Here is a 25,672-nt window from a genome sequence, read left to right on the forward strand (position 1 = left end):
TGAGGTTTTTTCTTATTTGATGGATTAGGAGCCTCGAGATCTTTGCCCAGGCAAGGATGGTCGCTGAGGTTATCCGACCTTTAAACGTTTCACTAATAGCCATTTTTAAAGTTCCTTTCCTTTCCTAATACTATCAAGTACGCACTAATGTTTCTGGCCCTCTACACTACTGACGGTTTATCACATGTTTGTAAACTTGAGCAGAAAACAATTTTCCTACGCCTTGATCTTGGCGCGTGATAGCTTTAGATGCTCATGTGCCATTATACCAAACACAACACAACGCTACAATAATCTGAATGGATTAACCGACGTCTTATGCCGTGCATATCTTAACCTTATCCTTCAGACGACTACTCTTGGCTGAAGTCCGAAATCTGCCTTAGGCATCTTGTTTCTTAATTAGCCCTCCACCTCCCCAATTACCTTCAATTTTCAACTTCATTTATGCTTCCCGGTAGTTCACATCTCAACTTGAATGCTAAACAGTTATGAGGCGATTGCGGTTTTTTTTACAGCGAGAGCTGTTATAACCAAGCCTTCCAGGGCGGGTTCATAGCGTAGACCGCCAGCATTCGGTCACGTAAATGGTGCCGTCTACGTCACCGTGCGCCCGAAGCGATCATTGTGGTAGCCAGTGCCCACAGTCTTTAGGTCTTAGACATTGCTGTAGGTCTTAAGCATTATCAAAAGACATCTTTCGTTTAGTTTAGCGGGTTACACATCAGAGAGTAAACATTCGGTTTTTTTTCTTGCAACCGCTCGTGCTCAACACACACATCCGAGGTTTTGAATTCTATTCTTGCACTGCTGCAGAGGAGGCCTACACCACTCTTGGCGGCTGTTCTCATCGCCTCACCTTCCACGACTTACGTTTCGTCACGGTGGCATCCAATGCGCCACTGTAATAATAAAGAAAGTGTCACCATTGCTCCTACTAGTGCGAGGAGGGTGGGGAGGATATTTATATGCTAGGCATCGTCAAGAGAGAATAAAGAAAGCAAGCGTCGCTCAGGTGTAATTTTGGCTGAAGACCGCTAGAGCCCCACACGATTCCCTCTATTGACCAGGGCTCGCACCGTCAGTGCCCGGCTACTCTCAAGGGGCTAGGAAAAGGAAACGAAAGAGTACTTCCTAGACTCTTTACTAACACTCTACTGTGCCCGGCAGTACTCAAACATTTCGATCCGTCGTTCTCTGGCCTCTGCTCTTTCTTTGAGGAGGGGGCTGACGCCTTCCACGTGGTCTGGGCATGCCAGCAAAATCCTTCTCTTCCACCCTTAACCCATTCCCCTCTCTGAGAGGACTGGGAGGCGGCCCTGCTCGGCTGCCTGGACCTAACGGCCCAACAAGCCGTGGTTTAGCGAGCTCGAGTGGCGGTCCAGACCAATGGGGTCCCTCAATAAAGGACTCCACCTAGTATTGCAAGGGGAGCGGCCCACTAGAGGCTGCTTCCCTGTCATCCTCTCTGTAACTATTATTAAATGCTTTTCACCACCAGCGCCCAGCTATCAAAGCCAGGATGAGACTGAAAACCTCGAAGGCAAACAAACAGCATTGCTCAAAATGGGATTACAGAAACACCCTCACTGGATCGCTGAAAGCGCGCTTTCAGTCACGTCAGTTCATTTGAAGGCACTTTGTTTTTCTTTGCTGCCTACGTGGAATGCATAAACAAGGTCGAGCCCATATGCTGACGTCAAAAGGCGGGAAAAGACCACAGTTTATCGTTACCGAGGCGAATGCGACGCTCAGTGGCATTGAGTAGGGCAGCAACTTATTGCTCGCATTAGGAAGCCATTGCTTAGGCTATGGCTGCTCGATTATGATCGTGCATAGAGTGCAGTTTCTTTCCGGGTGGCTGATGACCCGAACGGCCAGAAGCGATCGGGGCATTGAATAGAAAAAGAAAAAGTAAAGAACAGGCGTGGTGGCCTTGAAAGGGAAGTGCAACAAACTTTCGCGACACTTCCTCACGGCGCCGTTGTCGTGTCTGCAGCGTTTTATCGCCGGCAAGCCTTGGCACCCGCGCTCGCCCTCGGCCTCTGTCGGGAAGCCCGGAAGTCGCGCTCTGTTTCACCATTCATGCGGCTCGGCGCACTTCCGATCGCACCGTCGGTCCCCGCTTTATCTAGCCTGTCCTTTGAGCTCAACTCCCTTTCCTGTTGACTCTCCTACCAACTGCGTACGTCCTGCCTCCGCGTGGGCTGCGTATGTGCCGCTGAGCACGCGTTCGCTGTCGACGTCACTCTATGTGCCTGCGTGTTTGTACGTGCGGTGGGTGTGTCAGCTGGCGCGGCTTGTTAGCGTCGGCGAGCTGGTAAGCGTGTCCGCCCACACGTGCGCAGTGCCCGTATCTGCTACTGCGCGCGCATTCGGTTTTCTGAACGTCATCGTTTGTGCATCCGTACGTGCCTTAGTGACCACTTGAGTGTGTCTTAAAGGGAGTACGAGAGGTCGTACTACACTGCGCGCTTGGGGCAGAACGCAAGTGGGCGGTTATATGGCGATACCCGCACATATATATGACGTCACTGTTAGTATTTGTGTCATTCTGGATTCTGCAAGGGCATGGATGTCTATAGGTTCATGTTTTTTCGTCTCTTTTACACTCGTATTTGCGTGCTGTGCGTGCTTAGAATGCTGTGTGTGTGCTCCTGTTGCTTTGCGCATATACACAGCCCGTCCTACCAATAGGCAGTGCGGGCGTGTCATTATCATTTTGCTTTCTTTTTATGACATTTCCTAATTGTGTTGTGTACGCATTCTGCGAACGCTTGCATTACTCCTACATTGCAAACGCGTCCGTCATGTGGGACGTTTGTATGTTCCTGTGTGTGTGTGTTTGTAAGCACGGAATGCGCACCCCATCATGTGTGTACACGTTCAGCTCCACTGATCTCTGCCAGCGCTCCCTAAGCGGTAGCGTATGTTTGGTCGCGTCGTGTGTTTCTGCAAGGGTTCGCATATGTGTCTGCACCTCGGCACGCTTGTACGCACGGGAGCGTTGAACGTGCTTGGTGAGTCGTCGCCGGCAGATAAAAAAGGAAAGGGTTGAAGCACTCTCTGCGCTCTCCTGCACCCCACCGGATTGAAGAGAAGAGAGGCAGATTGAAGGAGGGTAAAAACGACGTGGCGGCGGGGGGCGCTGGCAAGCTGCCCGCACGGTGGGTGAGGGAAGTGCGCCGTCCTGGTGAAGAAAACGTGTTTGGGGCACCAACGACTGACGCATCTGCGCCCAGGCGCCTTTCGCATGCGACGCCGCCGAGCTATCAGGCAAGAAGACGCGGAGTAGTAGAACGGGTATCGTCTGAGTCGCACACTTCGCGTCTTATGAGGTGAGTGCTTAGTCTTAACCGCCTCTGTATGAATGATAGTGCAGTGTATCCAAACACTGAACCCCCCTGGTACGGTTACTACCCGCGAAAACATAGCGCGCTTGCGCAACTTTCTCGTAATTGCACGTGGTTACTTAAGGCGTATTTCAGTCGGCGATCCTGAGCAGGTTTTCTTGCTCTGCGAACAGAAAAGCGTAATTCAATGTGCCTTAATGGGTGATTTGGATTCACTTCCTGAGTTCTTGTAGGCCGAGACGGATTTTCTGTGTTCCTTCGCAAATTCAGGGCTCTGCTCCGGATTTCCACTTGGAGTACGCCGTAAGTAGGAGCTCAGTGTTCATTGCGTCCCGAGTATCAACTTCTCGTAGTGTTCCACCAATAGCCTAATAACTCCTTCCTTCTGAGGTTTTCCTTGTCCATGAATACCCTATGCGTGAAGGCACAGGGCATTGCATGTAGATTTACTCCCCTGCAGTAACGAAGGCATGCACCACGCTTATTCAAAAATGCACCCTTTTTGCGTAACACATATACCATTAAGCATTCTTCTGAACTCTGCACAGTTGCTTCGCCATCGGTCCGCAATTTCTCGATGTTGACAGGATACCTAAACTTCGTTGTCACCCTTTTGAGGCTTATTAGTGACAAGACCGCGATGCTATCGAAGTTCCGCTACGGGACCTAATAGTAAAAGTAGTTGCCTACACATTTTTCGAAAGGATGTACTTACATCTAAGTCATGTAGGTTTGCATTCAAGCTCTCCTTCGTGGCCAACACAGCCGCGCGACGCAACCAGCTTGGTGCGCGTATGGCTGAACGTATGAAATTCATTCAGTTCTCAACGCAGTGAACTACGTTAGATTTCGACTGAAGTACCCTTCTTTTTGCAGTCCATTAAGCATAGATGAATAGTCATCATGCCGTTCTCTGTAGCCCTGACTTACAGACACTTAAGCGCTCGCTACCATAGGCCGGTGGCTTGCTTCTATCTATACAGTGGTCCACGGATCGCGGTGATCGTAATGCCTTTTGATGGCCCTATAAATGTGGTCTTAATCTGCGCACGTCGGCTTCAGCGACAGCAGCACTGAATTATTCGCGCCTAGAGAGCAGTGGCCATGAATCGAAGACCGGCGAAAGCAGACGGAGTACTAGAAAAAGTAGGCACACACGACGGGACTAGACTAACAACCGGCGCACGTTTCAGCTCTTCAGAAAGTCGGCTGTCGTTTGTGGTAGAGTCAGACGGGAAGCTACGATAGAAGACTATGCTTTTATGTGTTGCCATAGAAACTCCCTGTCTGGCTACTCACGACTGTCATTGCCGTAAGCTATTAGAATACAGCATCGCTGCGAAGCTTAATGCTTAGCCATGTTGTACCTGGTTAGAAACCAAGGATAGTGTGAACTAACGGCTATTTTTATTAAATTTTCATGGTCCGCCCCACCAGAAAGTCGATCGCAGTGTTATCTGAGACATGTTTTGCCGTGTTGTGTTTTCCTGGGCGGCATTGGTGCTGTCGTCCGTCCAGAAATAGTCAACTATACGTGTACGTACTACACAACATACGACTCGGGCGCAGCCACGATATTGCACCCTGCTCTTCAGATCAAGCGGAGGCTAAATGGGAATCAAATTGATGCGCAGACTCACACCCACACTCGTGAAGAAGGGTAGGCTTCCCCTTAATCAAGAATCCACTCAATTTTTCGTAGGCGAATGCAGCTATTTGTATTTTTTTTTCAGTAGTAGTTCACCGGCAGTGGCAGTGATGCGTGCCGTCTCCCTTAGCACCACCATCTAACGCTGATCCCTCATTGTACCGTGAGGGTAAACGGCTGCAACTTCTTTCCTGAGACAACTGAAAGCAGCGAAAAGTAGATGTAAAACTTTAATCGAACTGTTATAGTCCCACTGTCCTACAACCACATCGTATCCGGGGATTTATCCCTTTTGATTTACGTATACCTTATTGAACATTTCAACACCCTCGTAGAGGCGGCAGGTTTCAAGGAGGTCTTCTTTCTTAACCTTTTTTTTTTCCTGCCTCGGAGGATTCCCTTCAACTTCTTTTGACTAGCTTGCGGAGTATTGCATGCGGATAAATCCGTATTCCGAGAAAACCAGTTGAAGCGCTGAGAACAGTATACGCTGGTAATGCAACTCCAGTTCTTACGACTGCAATGGAGGAACACCTGTCCTTGTGTTTAACGCACAACGCTAAGTGTAGAACCCTGCTAAGCTTTCTTGAAGAGAATATGCTCCACGATGTCTTCTAGCTTATCGTCAGCCTCTTCTTAGACCACATGTCAAGTCTTCGAATTCGAAAAAGGAAAAAAAAAACTCCAGTTCTGCTTCCCACGCGCGCGATATATTGCCAATACACGTATAAGACCATGTCGAAACAGGGAAGCACGATGGCTGATTCGAGATACGGTCAAGGAGTAAGTCGTTGGGAGCAAGACGCTGGACTTGCTCCTGTGTCACTCACGAAACAAGTTCTGAAAAAGGAAAAGAATGCGTGCCAAGTACGGAACCCGAGGTGGCGTCGTAAAGATGCTCCTGTCAGCGGCGTTTTTACGAATGGCGTAACTTTCATATCCCAAAGATGAACTTCACGGTCACATAAGAAATGTGGCTCCCTTGAGCGAGTGAATGATACGACAGAGCAGAGACGCGATACAAGCTCTCCATCGGTCCGGCTTGGTTCTTCGGTGCTTCTCTGGTTTTCCAGCTCGTGCCAATATCGGCGCTTCGCTGGTTGTCAGTTCGTGCCAATATCGGTGCTTCTCTTTTTTCCCAGCTTATGCCAATATATCTTTCCCTCCCCCTGTCATTGCGACTGCGGCTAAGCAGGCTGCGATTTCTCTGCATAACAATCTATACACACCTTAGTAGCTAAGCTTCGATTGTAGCTATACTTTACTTTAGATCGATGTATATGCCTTATTTTTCCTCCAGCAATATGAGCACCGTGCGTGTTTTTTTGTGTGTGTGGCGTGTGCGTGTGAACATTTCGACGAATGAGGATTTTTCGGCAAAACGCGTGAGCAAACTAAACCTGCGCTGTACTTTGACAAAAGCAAGAAAGGTATCCTACTGCTGGCGGCTAGTTACCGCGTGTGATCCGCACGTCACGAGTACCTTAAAAGCGTTACGTTTCGTACAATGTTGTCTTCGGTCGCCAGATTTATGTCCTAGGTATACCTTCTGTCCGTCTTCCCGTCTATGCGTAAAAAAACTTTGATCAACGCGCAGAAAGATGTGCCAACGCAACTGCTGTTGAAACCAAGTTACGGGTTTCTTCTTGCCAGTGAAGTGCGCTGCTGTGAAATTGAATTGAAATTGTAGTTAGATGTCCGAGCTCTGCAATGTGGTTAATGAGTAAGTGCAATTCTCTTCAAACGATTTGCGATTTACTCTCATGGGTGCTCCTCAAAGACAACGCACTTACGCAGGATTGAGGAATGGAAAAAAGAGAGAGAGAGAGAGAGTAGATAGCTGGTTTTAAACACTTGCGTTCGGATTCCTGCATGAGTGGCCATTATCTTCCGGTCATGTATTGAACTATGGGTGGTCGGGGGCAATATTGGATTCTTGGGTTGTGTTGTGCTTCGCTCTCTCCTCCCGTGGCCTAATACCCGACTTTGGGAGGCTGGGCGTTTTTCAGCGCTCATGTGTTTGCGTGAAAGAACTGGGACAAGGAAGCATGCTTTCAAAGCAAAATCTTGAAATAAAAATTGACTAACAGGTGCACATTGGCGGCCGCGAAACTTCCGAGTTTCACCTTATTTACAACGCTCGGTAAGCCACAGATCCTATTTGAAAACAAATAGGTTTCGCCACCGCGCCCGCAGAGGTTTCGAAATCTGTCTTCGAACTAGTTCAGCAGGGGAAATCTTTTTGCTGGAAATAACCTACAACCATTCCTATCTTTATTACCCTGTTCTGCTTGAATGTATGTTGAGCATGAAAGTGCAAACTATTCTAACTTTGTGTTACCCCCCCACCCCCGTCATTTTTTTAACGCGGATTCGCACACGCCGCTCGTGATAGGATTGAAAGAAGATTTTTCGCTTATATCATGCTTGCGCAATACCCGGATGTATTGCTTCTGACTGTGTTAGTTGTTATCAAAGGAAATTGCATCCGTTCAGCCTACCGCATCCTTACCAAGGTCTTGACTCACTTCCGCACAACGTGCATGCAAGAGGAGCTGCACTGTCAAGCAGAGCAGAACGTGCTTCATTGTCCCAAATTCATCAACACGCTGTTGCGCTTAGCCGTGCAATATCATTCGATGCGACCGTAAAGCGTGGGAAAGGACATGTTTCAACTGATTTCGGCAATGGAGGAAAAAAAGCCGGCAACAACGCCTGGCCTTTTGCAAAATCAGCCGCCAACACGCTCTTTCAACCGCAGCTGCAATATTATTACGGGCTTGCAAATTGTCACCAGAGGTCGCTTGCTGCTTCCCGAAACTAAAGCCCGTGCATGAATCAAAATTAACTATACTTCCTTTGAACTTTCCGGCTTCTTCTCTCTCCTGGCGCGCTGCGGGAGGATCGAGCCTCCCATTGGCCCAGGCGCCCTGGTCACGTGTTAGCGCGCGCTCTTTAACTACGCAGCAGATGCTGACTGACGCCAACGCCATTCCCGAGTATGAAAGCTTGCTTCTTTTTGTTTTTATGCGGTGGAGTTTTGGCGGAAACTGTTTCGTCAGCGTTGACAGCGTTTACGGTTGCGGGTGATGCCGAGCTTGTGTGACGCTTATGGGTGCGAGAGCCGAGGAGGCAACAGGAGAAAACTTTACGTTATTCCATCCGCCAAAACCGACGCGGGTCGCCGAAAGGCTTGACTGCAGAGGATCTGCCGGGCAGATTTAGATCATACGCTGAATCCGCGCCTTTTTGAGGTAAGTGGCCGTTCTTGAGCAGTCAGTCGTGTTTCTTCGGAAGAATTGGTGTGAAGCGCGAGCGTCTGCAGCCTTTCTTTGCAGTAAATCACTTTCGGCGAGGTTATAGTAGGACTCGGTCGCTCGCGGGCTACGAAAGCCGCATTTCTTGTTGTATGAGCCTCGCCGCTCACTCTGCTGGCTCTTCAGGTCTAGAGTTGCGCGCATTGCATAATATATCCATCCTGTTAAGGTTGGTGTTTAAACACGCCGTTTACACAGCTCGCTGTGCAGGTCAAACTTCGATGTCGACCGCATTGCTGGACATATTGTTTTGCTGCAGTTACATCTTCGCTCACTAAGTCGAGACTAAAGAGGCGGTTCTCGCTGTTTTTGTTCGAGCCCCCGCTGTTGATGCAGCTCGCGGGGCATGTATAGCGTTGTTGTTGCGCGCACTGCTGCACGTATTTGTACTGGCGGGGTTGTTACCAACATCGGCAGTATGAGAGCCATTTCTTGAATACACCATACCTGCGTGCATAGTATTCGAGAATGCAAATGAGGACATCCGTTAAACGTACTCGCAAACGTATTGTGTTCAAAGCCGTCGTCCCTGGCGCCGAATATGCGTCATACCTGGCTGGTTGGTACTTTTATAAAGTGAATAGGTGAGGCAAAATGATTCACTAACGCCTGGGCACGCTCAATGACTCAGACCATTTTCAACGTACGACGTTGTTAAACCTCTTATGGCCGTGTATACGGCGTGCTTAAGTCTTAATCTCTTGTAAAAATGGCCTATAGAGTGCCTGTAGACTTTTTATAGACTGTATTGCATTTCTGCAGAAATTTCATTTTGTCTATTCATAGTCTATAGACTGTCGAGATAAAAAGTCTACTGAAAGTGTATAGACACAAATCTGCAGATTGTATAGAGAATGTCCTTAGGACCTGTATTGCCTATAGTCTAGTCCATATTTTTCTATGGAAAGCCTATAGACTTTTGATGGGAAAAACGCGCTACATACGATAAAAAAAAGACAACTGAAACGGCACACAGGACAAGCATCGTTTAAGTTGTAATTTTTTGTCGTGTGGCGCGTTATTCCCATCAAATCTGCCACCAACTAGCCCACATTGCTGCCTTGCTTGCTCTATAGATTTCATAGATTAAAGTCCATGGACAGTCCGGGAACTGTGTGAAGAATTTTTTTCAGGGAATATTAGCGCATGCTTCTTAAATTTCTTATGAAAGGCCAAGCTCTCTGTTTTTCTTCCGTGCCGTGCGCCTTTCTTCATAAGGCTTTCCCATACAAAATCTAACTTTTACTGCGGCAGCCAAGGCTGCTGCGCGTTATGCATTACAATTACACGGCAGAAACCAATGTCCTCTTATAAGCCAATTTTGCATGCTGACGCAAGACGACCATCACCTAACCGAACGGCATTCCAGTAAGTAACGCAGTACTGTAGCTTCGCGCTAAGCACTGGCAATAAAGTCTAAGCAACTAGAGCATCATATTCGCCAATCTACAAACAATCATAAAGTGGCTACTGCCTGTCGAATCATTTCAACGTTAATCTGTGACGTACCGCAGCATAGTAAGTTCGAAACAATCGCTAAGGTTTCCCCACTAACAAAATATAAAAATTAAGACGAGTGGGCAACTGCACACTGGTTAACACAACTGAATACACTATAATACTAATAATAATAAAAATAATAATTGGTTCCTGGGGGGGGGGGGAAGAAATGGCGCAGTACCCCTCTCATGTATCGTTGGACACCTGACCTGCGCCGTAAGGGAAGGTATAAAGGAGGGAGTGAAAGAAGAAAGGAAGAAAGGGGTGCCGTCCTGGAGGGCTCCGGAACAATTTTGACCACCTTAGGATCTTTAACGTGCAGTGAAATCGCACAGCACACGGGCGCCTTAGCGTTTTGCCTCCATAAAAATAATAATAATAATAATTGGTTTTTGGGGAAAGGAAATGGCGCAGTATCTGTCTCATATATGGCTGGACACCTGAACCGCGCCATAAGGGAAGGGATAAAGGAGGGAGTGAAAGAAGAAAGGGCGAAAGAGGTGCCGTAGTGGAGGGCTCCGGAATAATTTCGACCACCTGGGGATCTTTAACGTGCACTGACATCGCACAGCACACGGGCGCCTTAGCGTTTTTCCTCCATAAAAAGGCAGCTGCTGCGGTCGGGTTCGAACCCGGGAACTCCGGATCAGTAGTCGAGCGCCCTAACCACTGAGCCACCGCGGCGGGTGAATACACTAGCAAACGCGTATTTATAGAGAATAATATATATGGAAGCATTACACACTGGTTCATATAAAGCCTAGACCGCACGTCTGTCTCTAACAAAGGTAAAATCCAAGTGTACGCATCCAGCGGGTATGTCGGTTGCACTTTCGCTTGGCGGCGTTAAATTTCGAATCAGCTTGGGCACAAGGCGTTTCAAAAAACAACACACCGGCGAACTCTCTCGCGCACGCTACGCTACTTTCACCGTGTACACCGCAATCAACGTGATCGCATTGCAAAAAGCTTCGGTACAGCAGTGCAACGTGGATCAGGGCAGTTATTGGAGTACATGATTTTTTAATCTTCCATGCCATGGTCACATTTGATTCGACCAGAACGAGCGTATAAAATGCAACAAACAATTCCTTCGGGGGCGCGGTCTACAGCGCGCCGAAGGTCGAGCGTTGGGAGTGTCTGTTAGCGAAGCCTGGCCTAGGTGCCGCCACCGTCAGTGCCCAGGAGGAGCAGAGAGAAGGAGCGCCAGCGTAGGAGGTGGGGGAGCAGTTGTCGTTACTCTTACATCATTTAAGGGTGCTGCACGAGCCACATTTCCTATTTCTTGGTGTCAGCCTCCCGGCGACCTCTTAAAACAGTACTGAGCGCTGAAGGCGTACCACGGCAGATTGCAATCAACGCGGACTTTGAATACTTTCCACATATAGCCTGATTAAAGATGCGAATGGGCTAGTTGGTTTTGCATACTTAACTTCTCTGTAGTGAATCACTGTGGGTACGGAAAGACAGCAGCTGGGGCACGTATTAACGACATGAACAGGCGCAGTTTTGTGTTGCTTCCCGCTGTCTTCCCACACCCTCAGAAGCGGCCGAACGAATAATCTTGGAGACCGTCTTCTTTCCGTTGTCCCGGAGAACAAGAACAAAGTAGGTCGAAAAGGGAGCGACTGCTTCTTCTTAACTTTCCGCTGAGCGTCCTCGAAATAAATTAACAAATTTTGTTTTCTACTTGTATTTCACTCACCTCTCCACTTGACCAACGCTTTCTTTGTGACACTGCGGATAGAGCAATTTTTTTTGTCTTGTGCAAGGGTTTTTTTTTTTTTTCATGTCAAAACGGCCGCTGTCTGAGCGACAAAATAAGCTGCTCCACGTTCCAGCTGCCTCCCTCCAGCCTACACAGGCGTCACTCCTACAGTGGCTGGTTTTTGTTCGCACGTGAATATGAAAAACTTTCTCGAGTGCTAAAATTATCGAAAACCCTTCCGGTAACTTAAGTTTGTTACGCAGTTTGTTCCGAACAGGGTCAGGGTAAAAATATAAAACCGTATGGGGCAATTTAAATAATCAGTCAATTGCAGGGGACTTGGAGTCTCACACTTCTCAATATCTACAGTATGCAGTATTTGGAGCGCAAAAGTGATTGCCTAAACTAAAATCGGTTCTTCTCAGAAACCGGCGAGCTCTTCTTGCCACAAAGCCGGCATAAAAGAGTTATTTGGTGGTGTGCCGTACTGTGTATGGACGAAAGGAGAACACAAGAAAAATAATTACAAAAGAAAAGGAAGATTACTACACCAGGGTTAGTTCTGTTCTTTTTCCTCGATTGCGTTCCATCTTGTTGTACGTCTGTTTGTACACAGACGATGAACATGGTTATTCTTGGATAGGGCGATAGCTCCGGAACTTGTAATATTTATCAATGCTCCGAATTCCTCTGCTCCAGGAGCCACAGGAGCCGACGAATTTAGGATTCCCCTTCCGAGGGTGGTCAAACTTCTCGCTGCTTATATACTGTTTTCAAGCAACGGCGACGACACGCAGAGCTTTTCCGGGGAGCAAACAGCCAGTTCAGATTCTTTACACTTCGGTCGTACACAACCGCACTCATCTCACTGCGCAAGTTTCCAGAATAGCCACGGCTCTCGACCTCCTTTTTTTTTAAATCTGTAAACAAACCGGCTGTGAATAACACACGCGGGTGTAGTGTGTAAACATATCATCTCCTGTCCTTGTTGTTTATACAAGCCCTCGTTTCCCTTTGGCCTTAGCGGCTAAGTGAAGCCTTCAGAGCTGGCAAGCCAGCAACCAACTCCTCAATTTCGGCAATTAGCCCAACCCCCCCTCCCCCTTTTCTTCTAGTCGGTTCTAGGACGAGTTTCACAACTCGCGAGCAACCGAACGAGCGAGAGTCTAAACGACCGCGCACTTATGAATTTGCCTCTCGTGCCAAGCGCAACAACAAGAAAAAAACATAGAGAAAAGAAAAAAGCCGAACAGAAAACACTTAGGAGAGCGCGGCTCGAAAGAAGAGCCGCCCTCGGAGACCATTCAGAGCCGAACCCCTCCTCGACTGTGCTTAGCTTGCCAAGCCGGTTTCCGCTCGGCAGCAGAAGTTCAGAGGCTAGGAGGGAAAAAGAAGCGGTGTGCGCGTTGTTTCGATCGTGTGGCGCAGTTCGGTGCCAACGCGGGAGCTGCCGCTGTTTGTTTATGCCGATGCCGGAGTTGATGCTTCCCCTGAAGCCTACTTATGGCTCGGCGGCCACCGTGCATTTATCGTGTACCTGGCCAAGGCTGTTTGTTATTCAGTTGGTTGCCACCGACCTAAAGCTGGGTCGGGTTTAGTGCAGAAGGACGAACGACTTTTTTTTTTGTATATGTATATAACCGATGTTCGGGGATCGTGTCTTACCTCCCTCGAGGTTCTGAGACCTTTCAGAGCCAGGATCAGGTAGAGAAGCAATCGAAATAGCTTGGTTTGTTGGCCCCGCTCGGACCGAGGTATTTCTGCCGAGATAGGTAAAGGGGGTTGCTATGGCGCGAAGAAACCTGCGTTTAGAAATAACTTAGTCTTTGTAAAGAGAGGCGGGACGGAGTGATGGGGAGGGGGAGGGGGAGGGGGGTTAAATTCTAGTCCATACAATTTTCTGTAGAGTAGACTGAAATGCAAATGACTAGTGAGACGGTATGAATTGTGCTTTCTTCTTACGTGGACTTTCCAGTATTGGTACTACCGACAGAAAGCCAGCAGCACACAAAGAAGAATCTTTTTAGTAATATTCATATAATTAATGCTCATGAATATTCCTTGTTCTCATGAACCAATTTTTGCGGAAAAGACGGCCCACTAGTGATGCGAACTGCAACTGAGTCGAACCTTTCATAGAGCACGTTAAGCGCCATAAATTGATATCCTTCGCACCGTGATGCTCCTGTGATAATGAATTGTTGTGTATTTAGTCAAATGTTTCAGGGGAACCCTCAAAGGTGGGGTAGATTTTTAATAATGGCGTAATTATTCACTGGCATCCACGCAAGCGCAGCCATACGACTACAATAGAAGCCTATACAGCTTTGTCAGAAACCTCGCAGTTTAATAAAAAAGAAAAATTCGTCCTGTTCCGGGGCCACCGCTTCACCGGACCAGGACGAACTTTTCATTAACTGCGAAGTTTCTGAGAAAGCTTTATAGCTTTCCTTTGTAGCTGTATGGCTGCGCTTGGGTGGATGCTAATGAGTAATTACTCCCTCATTGTTTTGTATTTATTCCTGCCTGTAAGGCTCGTGCCTTGTTCTATTCGCTATTGACATTTTTTTTACCTTTCTCTCTCCCCCGGCATAAGCCCGAGAAGGGCCTGCAGTATTTGTAAATAAACAAATAATTAAACTCTCTCTCACCACTGGTTTTCAGAAGGCTTCCATTTATCGCTTGTATTCTGCCTTGAAGCGTAATAGCCGTACAGCGGATTGTTGCTGCCGCTCTGTGAAGAGTCCGGTTACGTCATAGTACATGTTACGTTGTCGCGCAGGGAAACAATGAGACGGGTGTTTCGGCTGGATTGCAGATGTTGCGCCATGAAATCGAGTTAGCGACAGAGACAGGTGTCTCTGCCGGACGGCACTCAGCCGCGGAGTCTTCGCCAACGGACACGAATAATACTCTGTGCCTCGAAGTAGCAGGAAAAAGAGGCGGCCCCAGCTGATACATTTGCCAGTGCTACGATAGTTCGGCAGACATATCAGACAGGTTTGTTGGAGTACGCACCTGAGGCAATACTTGCCTGTAATAAGTCGTTTATGTGTTTACAGGCTCTAGCTTGCATGGTCCTCAAGTGGCAACTTCTTTTCCTTTAGCTGCGAAGGTGTCTGATCGTAAACGGCTGCGACTACCGAGCTGCGCATTTCCTTGCTATGGAAGCGGTGCATGGAAGCGATGCCATGGACAGGGTGGAGAATGGACTAATATTATGGCGCGACTAATATAGTGTCCCGGCCCATGCCACAAAGTTTAATGGTCTTTATTCAATTAAAAGTAGAGAAGTAAGAAATAAAAACCGGGTTTTGCACAGCAGAAAAGAAAAGTAAGAGAAAAAGATAAATACGTTTTGGTATTATCGGAGCCCCAGTCATTGAAAGGGTTGTAAAAAGGAGCTATTGTATGAGCTGGAGCAAAATGTTCATTAACTTTTTCTTGCCGGGATAGTTTAGGTGATGAAAATTAAGAGCTATACTAAGAGTGGTGAGAGGCCCGGAATTGGGAGGGTCTTCCTGGAGGGTGGGTGAGGAATAATTTTGGATGCATGAAGGCAAAATGATGGTACAGAACATTGAGTTGATCTGAAAAAAAATCCTAGAAAATTATGAGTTCCTCCATTGTGTAATGATGAGTGCTATGATGTTCCTAACAGTTTTGTCTAATTGTTGAGGTTTTCACCTGGGAATGATCTCGTTGTAAACTTCGAGCGAGTGTTACTCGCCTTATTTCTATGGGTCCATTGAAGTTTTGAGAATCGTTTCAAGCTGCGGCGGTGATGCAGATGGATTACCCGAAGTGCTCTAAGAGTTTGGAGGTTATTTCCGTCGGGGAAGATGTTAATGGTGTTGTGTATGTTTTGAAAGGGAGTGTATTTTTTGGTGTTAATTACCAATTGCGGTGTTGGATATATATGTTGGTTGCCATTTTCTCGGTGGTATGAGATGTCTGGTGCCTAAATTTGAGAATGAAAGCGGAATTTAGGTAAGGATAAAAGCACAATTCATACTGGACTTAGAATCGACTGGATAAATTTGGACCGCTGCTTAAATCAGTGTGTTGACGGAATGTCAGGCACTCACTAGTCCACTTCATATCTGAGCTACGACGTCCATTCTGGAGTGCTTAAATAAACAACATCTATCAAGCAGAGTGAGAAGTTGGGCATGTTGGTACTGGCTCATCTTGCGCTGTCAATCAAGATAAACATCCATCTCCTCACCTTTCAAACAATGTAAAGAAGCGGTGGGCTGACACATCTCTGTGCCGGCTACATCAAGGACAAAACATGCAACACCTGGCCCGGTGCCTTCTTCAATGTTTTTGGTAATTTCTGCAAATAAAAACAAACTGCATCACGTTCTCGCAAAAAAAAGGCATGCGTAATCGCATTCAGACGACTACAAGGATATTCGCGGTGAGGTTGCCGGGAAAGCAGCAGAAAGGGGGGGGGGGGGGGGGGAATGTTGGGTGGACATGATGCCTCTCTGGGGTTGCTTTTCATAAAAATTAAATGAACAAAATGCAGTGATGATTAGTTCACATGCCAGTGAGGCAGCCCAATGCGCAGGGTAGCATCATAAAAAGTCCTTTTGGCCAGGGTCTGAACAAAGCGGTTGGAAAAGTTTTAGTATGGCCACCGCCACCCATCGCCTGTCCTTGGCGCCATCGCTCAGATCACTGTCCTTAGCGCTTTTTTATGAAGTAATCCTTATTTCTGGTCATTTCCCATATGTTATGAAACAGTTTCCTTGGCTGTAAAGCTGGGTAAATTTTTCTTTGTTTTAATTTGTCTCTATGAAAGGCTGACACTATGGCTAAATAAAAAATAAAAAATTTGTTTCGAGGAAAGGAAAAGGCGCAATAACTGTTTCACGTATCTCGGTGGACACCCCAACCGCGCCGTGAGGGAAGGGAAAAGGAAGGAGTGCAAGAAGAAAGAGGTGCCGTAGTGGAGGGCTCCGCAGTAATTTCGACCACCTGGGGATCTTTAGACGTGAAATGACATCGCACAGTACACGGGCGCCTTTTGCGTTTCGCCTCCGTCAAAACGCGGCCGCCGCGGTCGGGTTCGAACCCGGGAACTCCGGCTCAGTAGCCGAGCGCCCTAACCACTGAGCCACCGCGGTGGGAATGACTAAAGGACGGCAGTTTGTTTTTTTTTTCATCGTGCAGCTGCGATAACTTTTTTTTTTTTTGAAAAAGCTACATAAAACTCTATTAGCGGCTACCTGCAGACGATGAAAGGCTCTGTTTTCTTTTCTTCTTTTGTCTCGCCAAGAAGTCAAGCACTAGTGCGAAACACATTATTGCACCATACCTGCACGCGTTTATTGTCCGGGTTTTCAGCTCTCGGATTGTCCCGAGTTAAGCGGTTTAGGCGAGAACCGGCTTAAACGCGTCTCTGCTAACAATGCAGCTCGTATTTTTAAATGCGAAGAACACGAGCCACCACCGCCGCGAATACGCGCCCATGCACCATGGAAGAATGCTCGCCTCCCGTCTTGTCTCGAATGGCACTGCCGTACTTTCCCAGTTCCTCGTCATGTACGAGCAGTTTCGAACGTGAGGCCTGCGGACGCCCAACCCCCGTCCCCTGACTTTTACACATTGTTATGACGCGCGTCAGGCAATATAAACAAGAAATTTTCCGGGTGTTTGATACGAATTTACCGGGAATCCCGAAGTGAAGCGGACCACTGCCGTAAGCGTGAAATCCCGTCAGCTTCATTGTATGGAGTTCTTTTTTCTTTTTAGAACGGTTTTGTCGTTGCCTGTTTTAGATCCTATAGCATGTAACAAACGCGCATGAGCGTTCGCAAGAGCACTTTCAAGGAAAGGCACTGTTGATGCCTTGCGTGGTTTTTCCACACAGCCGAGTTAATGCAGATTTTAAACCCCCGAACTCCAAACAGAGTATATATGTAAAGAATTCTCACATCAGGGTGTTGAAAACGGCATTAGACGACACGTTTTCACACGTGGAGGCACAAAGCGTATTTGGTGAGTGAGGATCCAAATGAAAATTTATAATCGCGAGAGCAAAAATTAGAGGACGCTTAAGCTTCACCTTTGAGGGCCGAACGCAACAGGGTGTTGCAGCGTGCTCAGGGAGTCCGCGGAACGCCATCGCCCGCTCCCCGCGACGCCTTGGCCATTGGAAACACCTTTGAACGCATTTTAATTTTTTGATATTGTTTAAATTAATTCATTGTTCAATTACACGCTCTACATTTTCTCAATTACCACCATCAAGTATTGGGGATTATTTATTTTGAGCATTCTGACACGTTGTACCTCTTTTTTCCAATTTTTCATTCCTTTAAGTAATTACACTTATTTCATAAACTCCTCATCACCTATCACACACATAATCAGTCACTAGTACCACAAATTACCATGATAATATTTTTTTTGCGCAGCCCCCGATTATTTCCGACACGCGGTGGCGACTACTACTACGCCGATGGCTTTCCGACCGAACGAGCTGTTCACGCTGTGGAAAAGCAGTTTCGAGCGAATACTGAGAAGAATGTGCACAATGTGATAACAACAAGGCAGTTGTAACAGTGCGGTTAGAGAAAGAGCATTAAAAGCCAACAGACATCCTCCCTCTTACTCTAAGCCGATGAAGCGAATGCAGTAGCCCTACGTCACGACGGTGCTCCGACCTAATGACCGCTTAAACAAAAACGGAATCAAGCCAGACTGACGTACTTAGCACGAGGTCTACCCAATATGGGTTCGGTTGTTGATGTGTTTCTGTTAACGGTGCATGCCACAGTTGTTTGCTTGCTTCTCTGCCTGTTTTGTTTGTTTCTTGGGTTGTTTGCTTGCTTGTTTGTTTGGACCTGACCTTCCTTGCTTCATCGATAACTTTCTTGGTTCTTTTTGTTCGTTTGTTTGTTTGTTTGTTTGTTTGCTTGCTGGCTTGTTTCTTTGCTTGCTTGTTTACCTCTCTGCCAGCATGTTCGTCTGTATGTCAGTTTGTCCGTTTGTTTGTTTGCTTGTTTGTTTGTTTCTTTGATTGATTGATTTATTGATTGATTGATTGATTGATTGATTGATTGATTGATTGATTGATTGATTGATTGATTGTAACTCCTCTGATCCATCGCCTCACTACTGCCACCACCTGCGCGTGACGGTATAAATTCACCTCGCTCCTCCTCCCCTCAGCACCAGCTTCTGAGCAATGCCGGCGTCCTCGTGGAGCGACGAGCTGGTCGAGTGGGACGACGAGCTCACCCGTGAAACGGACCACATCCAGCTGGGGCTGGTGGAGCCCTGGCTCGACTCCCGGCAGCTGCCCAACGACGTGGCCGTTCCGCACCCTTCGCGCCTGCGCATGGGACCGGACACATTCATCGCGCAGCGCCACGCTCTGGCCGCGCATCGGTACGCCTTCGCCACGTTCGCCGGATGCGACGCCTTCAGGTGAGCTTCGTTCGTGCGCTATACATAGACACACTGAATTAACTGCTTCGACGAGATATATATCCTCACGGCTCAAAGCAGACAGCGCCTCCCCCATCTATCCTTTAGAGCGGCGCGAAATGAGGGCCATATGAAATAAATGTCTTTTCCTCTTGTTCGTGTCTCAAAGCTAACCACGGCTGTGATGCTGAAGGGAACTCGGTGACTATCATCACAACCTAGTTTCGTTAACTTCCAGTTACACCTCAGCAAACTAGAGATATGGTATTGCACCCTTACGGCTAGCGCACCGCGGTGGCTAAGTAGGTGCGGCGTTTGGCTTCTGAGTGCTGATCCCGGCATCAGATCCCGTCTGCAGATCCAGACATCGGCAGCCTCTTTTCGGCGGTGACAAATTAGGAAAGCGCCCTTGTGTTGTGCGATGTCAGCGCATGATAAAATTTCCCAGGTGGCTGAAGGCATTTTGGAGCCCTCCACTACGACAGCTATTCTTTCCTTCCTCCCCTCTACCTTCTGATTCGTCCTATACGTAATGGCGTAGTTTAGGTGTCCATCATGAGTGCGACAGGGTTCCTTTTCCTTTCCTTATAGCCATGCCAATTCTCATGGCTATCAGCACCTCGCCGCGGCATTCTTTCAGAGGTTCATGTTGTGGTCAGGTGTTTTCTTCTGTCGAATACAAGCCCAGGAAACCTGGACCAACTATTCTAGTTTGCGCAGCTGCCGCTATAAGTGCCGTGTGGCTCTGAGCGCTCAGATTCAGAGCGGAAATTTTGAATATTTCCTCCATCCCACTGATTCACTATGGCCGTCGGAAATAGCTGCTGTGAGCCCAGAAAGGATTCTACAGATCAGGTTTTTTGAGCGAGGTGGAAAACTGAGCCATGATAATCATCGCGTTCGGACACTATCTCTCGGGGCTCTCTAGTTTTCTCAAAATTACAAGTTTAAAATATCCCCATTGAGTTACATGGCGCTGGCTACTCGCGGCCAACAGATGACGCCAATTGCTGAATGTCCAGAAAAGCTGGACCTGACCAGTAGGTCAACCAGTATTAATTCGAAGCCACATTTCGCTTACTATCCTGGAGTCCTCGCCAGTGTTTCTGCCTGCTAGCTTCCTTTCTCTCGCCCCATCTAAAGGTTGCCTCATTTCATAATCAGATCAGCATGGAAGTAGTCAGTAACAAGCGGCTTCAACTGTCTTTCAGGTCGAGCCCCGACTTCGCGGAAGCCGTGGCCCAAGTGCTGAACGGCACGCCAGCTATCTACATCTACCACAACAGAAACACGCTGTCCGATCTCCTGGACATCTTCCCGCGCACGCAACGCTTTGTTCTTAAGCACGACCTGAGTGACATCGAGGGCTACGTGCACACCACAAGTGAGGAACCTCACCCGCTCCAGCAAATCGAAGGCAACTTCCTGGACCACGAGGATTCCAGGCTCACAGTCTATGGCGACGCTGTAGCCGACCTCCTCGCCGTCTGTCCAAATGTGAGGGTCGTTTGGCTTTTACGCCGCCACAGCTGAAGCTGCATTTCCTACAATGCACTTAGCGCATTTCGCCCATCCGGCAGTTCCAGGGAGCAGAAGCAATAGGCTGCCAGCCGTCGATACGAAGTCGCATTGTGCTGTGTACATATTTCAGCAAGACGATTACTTGCGTCGGTTGGTGCATTTTTTCAAAGTGAACAAAAAAACAAAGCACCGCGGCGATGGGACGACAGCACAAGGCAAAAAGCATAGAAAAGAAGCACAACGCGAATAACAAACGCCAGCAAGGTAGATAGCCTCGTGTGGGTATACGCTGAAATCTTGAAATCAAACACGATACAACACATGAGGAGGAGCGCATGACTTGTCTTGTATAGTTCTCGGCTGATGTGTCGCGTTCAATTTTGATATGTAAGCAAACTACAAAAGCAAACAACGCCTTGATGGTATTCCACTGTTTTGTTGTTTAGAGTTCTGAACATGTGGGGTGTTCGATCATGCCGCTTCTAAGAGGTTTGGTTGGCTTCCTTGACACTGGGTACGCTGGCCGGCTTGGTGGCTGCGCAAACGCCTTGGGAGACGCAAACATGCATTGTATGCGACGAAATGTGGGCTTTGGTTCAAAAACTCTCGATAATATCAATCAAAGATGTGTTTGCCGGGTCCTGCAGCGCCTCTGCATAACGTGAGTATAGAAGCATGCCAGTCTCTGTGTTGGGGGCTGCCCAGCGTCGCGAGGTACAGACGCCGTTGTGTTCACGAAATGTCAGCCTACGGCTGCAGCTGTCGGCGCAACTGATTCGCTAAGCTGATATACAATATCTTCCTCGGCGTCTTCCTAGGAGCTTGGTACGTAAGAATGCGGGACATCTTCATTTGTTTCCCGTAAAGACCCCGCTATGGGCATTAAATGAGGAGCGGGAGACGCAGAAGTGTTCAGTGGTCATACATCCACTGCCTTCTCTCGTTTCTTCATTCATACCAACATATCTTGTGTCATTCAGAGTGGAATTGTCTCAGAAATTTTGCCGATCCCATAACACTAATGCTCTTTCGTAAGGATAAAAAAAGGATAACATCTTTTCATCCCCCACAAAACGGGTTAAGTGTTTGCAACCCTTTCTACCAGGGCCCATCCTGGAACGTTAAGCCATAGCCACTCCAAACGAATCCTGTTGGTGTTCTACCTGGACGACAGTCCAGGCGACCACAAAGCAAGGGTAACTTTTTGCTGAATAAAATTCTGCAACAAGATAGCAGGATACCTGCATGTATCTAGAGTGCCCTATGCCCTGACACCATCCGTACGTCAACGGTGCTTAGTTTTTCTTCTTTGTCTCTGTGAATATACTTCTGCCAAGATTCTAAAATCCAAATTAAGGCACCGAAAGCCGAACTAATTTTCTTGTCTTTTCCTCCCCAGATGCGATACCTGTCTGCTGACATCCTTCCAGCCTTGGACGCCGCCCAGGAAAACGAGGAACTGCGCACAGTCATCGGAAACCAGCTTGAGCTCGTGCTCGGTGGTTACGTGTACGGTGAAGACGGCACAGTCGAATCGTTTGTTCCCGCCACTGCCGATCACATCAGATGCGCCGCCCAGGTCTGTCCAGACGCTGGCCTCTTGTACCTCGCGGTTGACTCCTCAGACTCTGTCCTGGAGCTCACAGAGTTCAACGGGCCCTCCAAGCTGTCCGTCGCCTACGAGTCTGAGACGACGGCGTTCTGTCCGTTCGCGAGTGTCGTTCCAGCCCTTAAGAAGTTCGAACTGTCCGCGCTCACCCTGAAGAACTTCAAAGACGTCGACCTCCACAAGGTCGCCAAGACGGGCGAGAAGACCCTGCGCATACTGTCTCTCGACCACTGCCATGTACTTGACGAAGAGGTCAAGTCAAGCGCGTTCCGAAACCTGGTAGCGCTTAGGGTTACTTGGGCGACACCCATGACCCTCCAGTGTCTCTTGTGCGAGTGCCCGGACCTCGAGTACCTCAAGCTGGGTTCCAGCGAGGTGTCCCGGCTCTTTCTTTCGCGCCTCTTTCCGAAGACGTCGCTCACTTCTCTCAGAAACCTGGAGCTCCGCTTGGAACACCCTCTTGAGCACCACGGGCTTGGCGAGGATGATCTTAACACCTTGCTTGAGTCCCTGCCCTCGCTTAGATACGTGGCTACGAACTCTGCTGAGATACGGCTGTTCTTGAAGAACAGTGCACCACACGTGAGGATAGGAACTCTATGCTGCCCACTCTGCGCTGCTGAGATTTGCAGGAGGACAGGACGGTGCAGTGTGTCGAGTATTGTGTGAACGCGCATCTATTCGCGTCGTGAAAACGCACCCCCTTTATAATCGCAGTGGTAGCGAGAATTCGCAGAGGGCAGTCGCTTGGTGCAAAGGTGATTTCAATCGCGCAGCGCAGTTGGCGACAGAACCTGCTGTAGCGCTTGATCACAGCGCTGTGAACTGGCGGCTACTATTAGCACAGCTTCAACTACACTCGTTTCACGTATAACGCAGGTAAAAAAAAGTGATCGCTTTACAGGGCGTAGAAACAGTACGGTACTATTTGAAGCGCAGGTCAAGGTGCTGTGCATCAAAACCTTCAGGGGGAAGAAATAACCAGACCACTGTTCGCACCGCTGGGGCCATTCATTTTACCACAGCTCGCAGCGGCTCTGTGGGTTCATCGGAGTGTTCAGATTGCACTTGAAAGTCTCGGCAAACTTTGGGTAATTCTTGATCGGGACGTTGACGCGCAACTTCGCCGGAATGCTGTCCTTGTAGAGCACCTGCCTGCGATGCAGTTCGAAACTGACGCGGTCGCAGTGACCCATTGCGTAGTTGTCGAAAAACAACTTGTCCGTAGTGAGTGAATCAAGCCCTGGAACCCATGAGTCCCGTAGCATGTGGCGAGAGAGGTGCATCGCCTTGCGGTAAATGTCGTGCAGGGGGTGCAAGACAGGGTTGTCCGCGACGTTCTCGTCCAGAAAGAAGTCTTCGTCGACCTGGACAATTAACGCGGCTTTCATTTCGGCGGCATACTGGTCCTGGAAGCACTGCAGCTTGGAGGCGAACTTTGTCAGGCTGGTATTAGACCACCAGTTGACCGCCTGGTTCTGGTTGTTGGCAGTCGAGCTCCGGCGGTCGACGGCGGCGAACATGCCACGCAAGATGCCGGGCACGATTATTGGGATAAAGGGCGGGTCGAAGGTCCCCGAAATGTTGTTCGCGAATGAAATGAGCCCGTGAGGCACGAAGAGCAGGTTTCGCTCCGCGCTGTGCTCGACCTCCGCGACGACCAGGGACGAAGACTGGTAGCGGGCATCCAAGTCATACGACGAGTTGGTGATCCAGTAGAACGTCATGGTCTCGTTCAGGAGTTTGTAATAGCCAAGTAAAGCGTAATCAGCGGGAAATGGACTGAAGAACTGTGGGTATAGCAGGCGTTCACGTGTTTCTCGCTCTCTCTGGCAGCCAGAAAGTCGACACGAATTTTCTCGATCTTCTGAGACGTGGCGTCGACTTCGATTTGACTCAACCAGGGTGCTTGCTGAACTGTCTGCTTCATGCTTTCGCGGACAAGGTAGAGCAGTCTGTGCATCTCTTCTTCATAGTGCCAGCGAGGCGTCGTAGCGTTCTCGCGGTTAAACGTCATCCTGGCCAATTTCTGGACGAAATGAGGACACAGGTTTTCCATCATGTGGACGCATGCCTGAAGACGCTCGGGCACTGTCTCTAGATAGTAGTCGTGGCTCAACGGCATGGCAAAGTCGACGACGCTGGCCAGAAGTGAGGAGAATTTGATGACGAGGACGTATTTAAGGTAGTTCAGCAGTGTCTTGCCCGAAAACTTTTTGAGCTGCAGCGCCAGGCGTCCCACGTATTCGCGGTCCAGGACCATCACGCTGGACTGCCGTTGGAATTTGACGCCAGTGTCCTCGAGCAGGTAGTTTAGGTGTACACGTCAGCCAATGCCACGCGTTCCGCCGCTGGAGCTCTTTGATGGTGGCCGTCCGGTTGTCATACAGTAGAAATCTCCGAGGCATGTGCGGATTCATCGGGTTAAGGGGCATTTTGAAGCACGAAAGGGGAAATTACTCACTTGAATCACCATTTGACGGTATTACCAAGAGCACTGTTCGTGTTTTGAGGCTGTCTCATCGCTTTTTTTTGCATTTGAACGAGTGCTGTGCCGGTGCCACGTGTATTAAAGCTGCACTATTGTGTCGCTTTTGCTTATTTATTTGTAATTGTGAATACAGTGTTTGTCTACGTGTTTCTGTAGTTTTGCCTGATTCATTTTGTCCTAGACACGTGGAACTCCGCATCTGCGCTCTTCAACTGCAAGTTAACGTCAGCACATGAAGGCCTCCACAAATCGGAATCTTAGGAAAGTGAAGCCGCAGGAAGTGCGCTAGAAAAGGCCCACAAAGTGCTGTTTTCTTCAGGTTATATTACTACTTGGGTTTATGGCACGTAAGCGACGGAGGCTGTCATGCGGCTAACGCAAAACTGAAACGCCTGTATTTTCTTATTAGAACCTCTTCAACCAATGAATAGGATAGCGACGTTTTTGCCCCCAAATGCACAAACGCAAGTGAAAGTACGGCGTTTCTTTCGTGACCGCTCCGCTCAACACTGCTGTGAACTCAGACTGAAGCAACTGAGATGCTTTCGTCTTTTATGTGAACCTTCGTAGCGGCACCGGCGCCGAAATACGAGGAAAGCGCGGCCAAATAACTACTCAGCATTAGCTACCGGGTATAGAGTACTTAAATAACTGTTCAATAGATCAGAACACTTTTCCCAGGGTAAGCTTCCAGTACAAAATACGACTGACATCTTTTTTGCTGTTGTTGTTGTATTTTCTAGAACAATTTTCTTTCTGAAAACTAATACAATCGAAGAAACGCCGCCTTTCTCACGTGCCCCATTGTTCTCTGCAGATATTCATTAGTTACCACTTTATCGTTGCGGTAAAAACAAACTTATAAGCTTCCACACAAGGAAGCTGCTTTCTACAGTCACGCACTAAATCGGAAGCATTGTTCGTTTCTTTCCTCCACCTAGCCCTTGCAACGCATGAGGTGCCGTAACCAGCGGTTAAGGCTCAATTTATTGGCTCCAGTGACGAAGCAGCGTAGTAAGATTTCGTCTCATGTAATGAGGGCGTCTTCAATTTTTTTTTCCAGAATTAGGCAAATTAGGCAG

The 25,672-nt window shown here is 48.3% G+C and overlaps 1 protein-coding gene and 1 pseudogene across 3 annotated transcripts; one reads left to right on the forward strand and one right to left on the reverse strand.

The window, feature by feature from the left end:
* The first annotated feature begins 2,474 nt into the window (after positions 1 to 2,474).
* On the forward strand, positions 2,475 to 24,737 carry LOC144105258 (uncharacterized). Of its 3 annotated transcripts, none has more exons than XM_077638401.1 (4): positions 2,475 to 2,585; positions 18,712 to 18,969; positions 20,181 to 20,466; positions 21,890 to 24,737. In XM_077638401.1, exons 2-4 carry the CDS (start codon positions 18,728 to 18,730, stop codon positions 22,766 to 22,768), a joined length of 1,407 nt encoding a protein of 468 aa, XP_077494527.1. In that variant the 5' UTR covers positions 2,475 to 2,585; positions 18,712 to 18,727; the 3' UTR covers positions 22,769 to 24,737. The 3 variants fall into 3 exon arrangements, with proteins under 3 accessions (XP_077494527.1, XP_077494525.1, XP_077494526.1); XM_077638399.1 differs by lacking the exon at positions 2,475 to 2,585 and adding an exon at positions 3,126 to 3,338; XM_077638400.1 differs by lacking the exon at positions 2,475 to 2,585 and adding an exon at positions 8,007 to 8,255.
* LOC144105257 (neprilysin-2-like) lies at positions 23,116 to 24,534 on the reverse strand (annotated as a pseudogene).
* Positions 24,738 to 25,672: the final 935 nt, after the last annotated feature.

Source organism: Amblyomma americanum, chromosome 9 (assembly GCF_052857255.1).
Source record: "Amblyomma americanum isolate KBUSLIRL-KWMA chromosome 9, ASM5285725v1, whole genome shotgun sequence".
Taxonomy (NCBI): domain Eukaryota; kingdom Metazoa; phylum Arthropoda; class Arachnida; order Ixodida; family Ixodidae; genus Amblyomma; species Amblyomma americanum.